The sequence below is a fragment of the Silurus meridionalis genome, chromosome 19 (assembly GCF_014805685.1).
Source record: "Silurus meridionalis isolate SWU-2019-XX chromosome 19, ASM1480568v1, whole genome shotgun sequence".
In the NCBI taxonomy this organism is placed as follows: Eukaryota; Metazoa; Chordata; class Actinopteri; order Siluriformes; family Siluridae; genus Silurus; species Silurus meridionalis.
Window position 1 is genome coordinate 1083645 of NC_060902.1, and position 5000 is coordinate 1088644.

Genomic DNA, 5000 nt, shown 5'->3' on the forward strand with positions numbered 1-5000 from the left:
ACAATATATATATATATATACAGTGCAGACCAAAAGTTTGGACACACCTTCTCATTCAAAGAGTTTTCTTTATTTTCATGACTATGAAAATTGTAGATTCACACTGAAGGCATCAAAACTATGAATGAACACATGTGGAATTATATATGGAATTATATACATAACAAAAAAGTGTGAAACAACTGAAAAATGTCATATTGTAGGTTCTTCAAAGTAGCCACCTTTTGCTTTGATTACTGCTTTGCACACTCTTGGCATTCTCTTGATGAGCTTCAAGAGGTAGTCACCTGAAATGGTCTTCCAACAGTCTTGAATGAGTTCCCCGAGAGATGCTTGGCACTTGTTGGCCCTTTGCCTTCACTCTTGGTCCAGCTCACCCCTAAACCATCTCGATTGGGTTCAGGTCCGGTGACTGTGGAGGCCAGGTCATCTGGCGCAGCACCCCTTCACTCTCTTTCTTGGTCAAATAGCCCTTGATGCCTTCAGTGTGACTCTACAATTTTCATAGTCATGAAAATAAAGAAAACTCTTTGAATGAGAAGGTGTGTCCAAACTTTGGTCTGTACTGTATATATATATATATATACTGTTTATATATAAATATATATATATATATATATATATTTTTTTATTATATATTATATTATTATGTATAAATAATATTATGTATAAATGATTACTATGTGTGAGTGCAAAATTTGTGCACCCATGTTACTTCAATAAGAACACAGTGAATATTTATGCACTTAATGTATTTGTATTTTATATATATATATATATATATATATATATATATATATATATATATATATATATATATATATATATACAGTACAGACCAAAAGTTTGGACACACCTTCTCATTCAAAGAGTTTTCTTTATTTTCATGACTATGAAAATTGTAGATTCACACTGAAGGCATCAAAACTATGAATGAACACATGTGGAATTATATATGGAATTATATACATAACAAAAAAGTGTGAAACAACTGAAAAATGTCATATTGTAGGTTCTTCAAAGTAGCCACCTTTTGCTTTGATTACTGCTTTGCACACTCTTGGCATTCTCTTGATGAGCTTCAAGAGGTAGTCACCTGAAATGGTCTTCCAACAGTCTTGAATGAGTTCCCGAGAGATGCTTGGCACTTGTTGGCCCTTTGCCTTCACTCTTGGTCCAGCTCACCCCTAAACCATCTCGATTGGGTTCAGGTCCGGTGACTGTGGAGGCCAGGTCATCTGGCGCAGCACCCTTCACTCTCTTTCTTGGTCAAATAGCCCTTGATGCCTTCAGTGTGACTCTACAATTTTCATAGTCATGAAAATAAAGAAAACTCTTTGAATGAGAAGGTGTGTCCAAACTTTGGTCTGTACTGTATATATATATATATATATATATATATATATATATATATATATATATATATATATATATATATATATATATATTTTTTATTATATATTATATTATTATGTATAAATAATATTATGTATAAATAATATTATGTATAAATGATTACTATGTGTGAGTGCAAAATTTGTGCACCCATGTTACTTCAATAAGAACACAGTGAATATTTATGCACTTAATGTATTTGTATTTTATATATATATATATATATATATATATATATATATATATATATATATATATATATATATATATATATATATATATATATATATATATATATATATATATATATAAATGTAATAAATAAAACCTTGCAGAGTGTTGGAAGAATAAACACTTCAGGATGTGCACCTGAAGGAAACTAATCAGTGTCATCCTGCGATAACAAGTCAAGTAAAATTTTACCAAACCACTCGTTCCATCACAAAGCACAGGGAATTAGTACTTTATTTGCATTTGAAAAAATGTGTGTGTGTGTGTGTGTGTGTGTGTGTGTGTGTGTGTGTGTGTGTGTGTGTGTGTTTTCCAGCACATTGTGAAAAGTCATGGCATCACGCTGCTCCCTCAGTTCCTCGGCATGTACCGCATTACTGTCAACAATGAGGACACCTACTTCCTCATCATGAGGAACATGTTCAGTCACCGCCTGACCATCCACACCAAATACACCCTGAAGGTGACACGGGAAAATCGAATTCACCTTCACACTTCCTGTTTCCAACGATATTCCAGCTGCACAGGTCGTGCGTGGATGTGGAATCAGACAGTGATCAGTTATTATGGTGGGAATAAAACCCCAGGGTCTTGAAGTGACAGTGATGATGGTAGTTGTAGGCCAACAAAATCAGAGCTGTCTCCCCCTGGTGGTCTAGACTGGTACTGATCTGTGTTCCAACACTTTTTTTTACTCAAATGTGCCAGTAAACAAACAAATTCATTCATTCATAAAAACAGCATAAAAACAATACAAGAGTTTTTTACTTATTTAAAAATATATTTTGTGCAATATTTTATTATGATATTTTTAATATAACCCATAATGCAAAATAAAACACTTTTATCCAACCATTTTTTATAACCTTTTTCATGGTAAAGGTTTTGGTAATGTTTAATTTTATATATATATATATATATATATATATATATATATATATATATATATATATATATATATATATATATATATATAATTTTATTTATTTATTTTCCATTCGTCAAACACTTTTTTAAGTATTATTTTAGTTTTTTTCTCCTTATATGTTACTGTGATTTACGTCTCTTCAGGGTTCTCTGGTGTCTCGTGAAGCGAGTGATAAGAAGAAGGTGAGGCTGTGCAGGACTCTGTATTGATGTGATTAAATAAGTTATGAGTATAAATATAAGCTGTAATAACGTCTGATATGAAGCAGGAATAAAGGCAGCGGATGATTCTGATTAACTTTGACCTTCACAGGAAAAAGATCTGCCCACGCTGAAGGACCTGGACTTCAGGAACAACATGCAGCAGATATACATCAGTGATGAGAAGAAAGAGAAACTAATGGAGAAACTCAGCCGAGATGTAGACGTGTGTCATTGAACAAACACACACATACATACACAAACACAAACACACACACACATCCAGACCTACACACAATACAAACATATGTAAACTCATGTACACATACATACACCCACACACACCCACACCCACACACCCACACCACACACACCCACACACACACACACACACACACACACACACACACACACACACTTATACACACATAGACAAAACATATACACACAACAACATTTATCTACACACACACACACACACACACACACACACACACACACAAATGAACATGTACACACATACATACATTTACACACATACAGATACACACACACACACACACACACAAATACAAACTCATGTACACATAGAGTACATATACACACACACATACACACATAGACACACACATTAACACACACACACACACACACACACACACACACACACACACACACACACACACATACAAACTCATGTACACATAGAGTATATACACACACACATACACACACAAACACACAAACACACACACACACACACACATACAAACTCATGTACACAGAGTACATATACACACACACATACACACATATACACACACATATACACACACAACACACACACACACACACACACACACACACACACACACACACACACATTCTAGCTGATAAATTGTTTAGTAAATAATAGTTGGTTTGGCTAACAACCTTGACTACCACTTTACACTGTACACCTCAGGCTAGCATGCTAGCGCTTGGCTCCAATACAAGTTACAATATTGAGGCTAAAACTAGTTAGCATGTTAACAAAGTTTAAGTGGTATTTTTTTTTCATGTGACATGAACCGATTTTTGTTTAAACTTATAACTTTTTAATTTACTTTTTAATTGTGTGGAAATATTGACACGATATTACCTTTCAGCACTTTGTCATCGTGTCTGTTACTTAAGATGATATTCTTCACTGATATATTTGCTATATTGGGTGTTTCTATATATCATTAGCGTTGGTGCTGTATGATGTAAATTGTGTGTTTAAATGCTGAGCATGCGGTTTAACGCTGATCTTTCCTGTTCGTGACGAGGTTCTGCTGTGGTTGTGTGACTGCTTGGCTCCATCTAAAGTAAAGATAACAGTGATAGTGATTCCTCAGCACCTATACATCCGCTTAGAACAACAGCAGGAAAAGTGCACTGCTGAAAGAGGAGATGTTAAAGATATACTTTATACTTATATAACTTCTGAGCTCAGAATCATGTCTGTTTTTATTCATAGGATGAAACGTGTCCAGTGCTGAAAGGAAAATGTGTCATTCCATGTTCAAATGTCATGAAATAAGTCGGAATTGTTTTGATATAATATTTTTTATTATTAATTTTGAAAAAGCATTTGTTGGTCATTGACCTCTTCTGTCTCTGACACACAGAGGCCACGACCCTAGAATGTGACTGATAGGCCCCACCTTTTTTACTGAGACTGACCCACAGAGGCCACACCTCCTTCCCTGGTTGATTTTGTGTGTGTGTGTGTGTGTGTGTGTGTGTGTGTGTGTGTGTGTGTGTTGTACAGTTCCTTGTGAGGTTAAAGCTCATGGACTACAGCTTGTTGTTGGGAATTCATAACATGGACAGAGGTGAGCATGAGGAAGAGGAGGAGGATGAAGACTCAGCGTGTGAAGAGGATGATGAACAGGACAATGACCCGTCCATGTTGGCACCTACGTCTCTCAGCACGCCACCTGAGGCTGGAGCCGGTTCTGTTCCCGCCTGTAAAGCCGCCACTCCAGCAGAGTTTGATCCGTCTGTGGATGTGTACGGAATCCAGAGTGCAGCCGGTGAGATTTCTGTGTTTATGGCTGAATTATTCACCGAATCGAGCGGATTGTTGTGTCATTTGTGAAGTCATTTGTTGGAAGGTTTGTGTGTTGCTGAAGTTGTTTGTTAAGTAATTTGTGAAGTAATCTATGTTTGTGGACTGTTTTTGTTGTGCAGGTATAAGAGATTAAACCCAACACCATGTC

At 35.7% G+C, this 5000-nt stretch overlaps 1 protein-coding gene across 2 annotated transcripts in view; it reads left to right on the plus strand.

Moving 5' to 3' along the window:
* Window positions 1-5000, plus strand: part of pip4k2cb (phosphatidylinositol-5-phosphate 4-kinase, type II, gamma b) — a 10018-nt gene that overhangs the window by 4324 nt on the left and 694 nt on the right. For both annotated transcript variants that reach the window (XM_046874473.1, XM_046874474.1), the window contains exons 6-9: window positions 1943-2089; window positions 2698-2736; window positions 2867-2980; window positions 4550-4814. In XM_046874473.1, the coding sequence (XP_046730429.1) occupies window positions 1943-2089; window positions 2698-2736; window positions 2867-2980; window positions 4550-4814 (565 nt within the window). The remainder of the gene's footprint in view (window positions 1-1942; window positions 2090-2697; window positions 2737-2866; window positions 2981-4549; window positions 4815-5000) is intronic.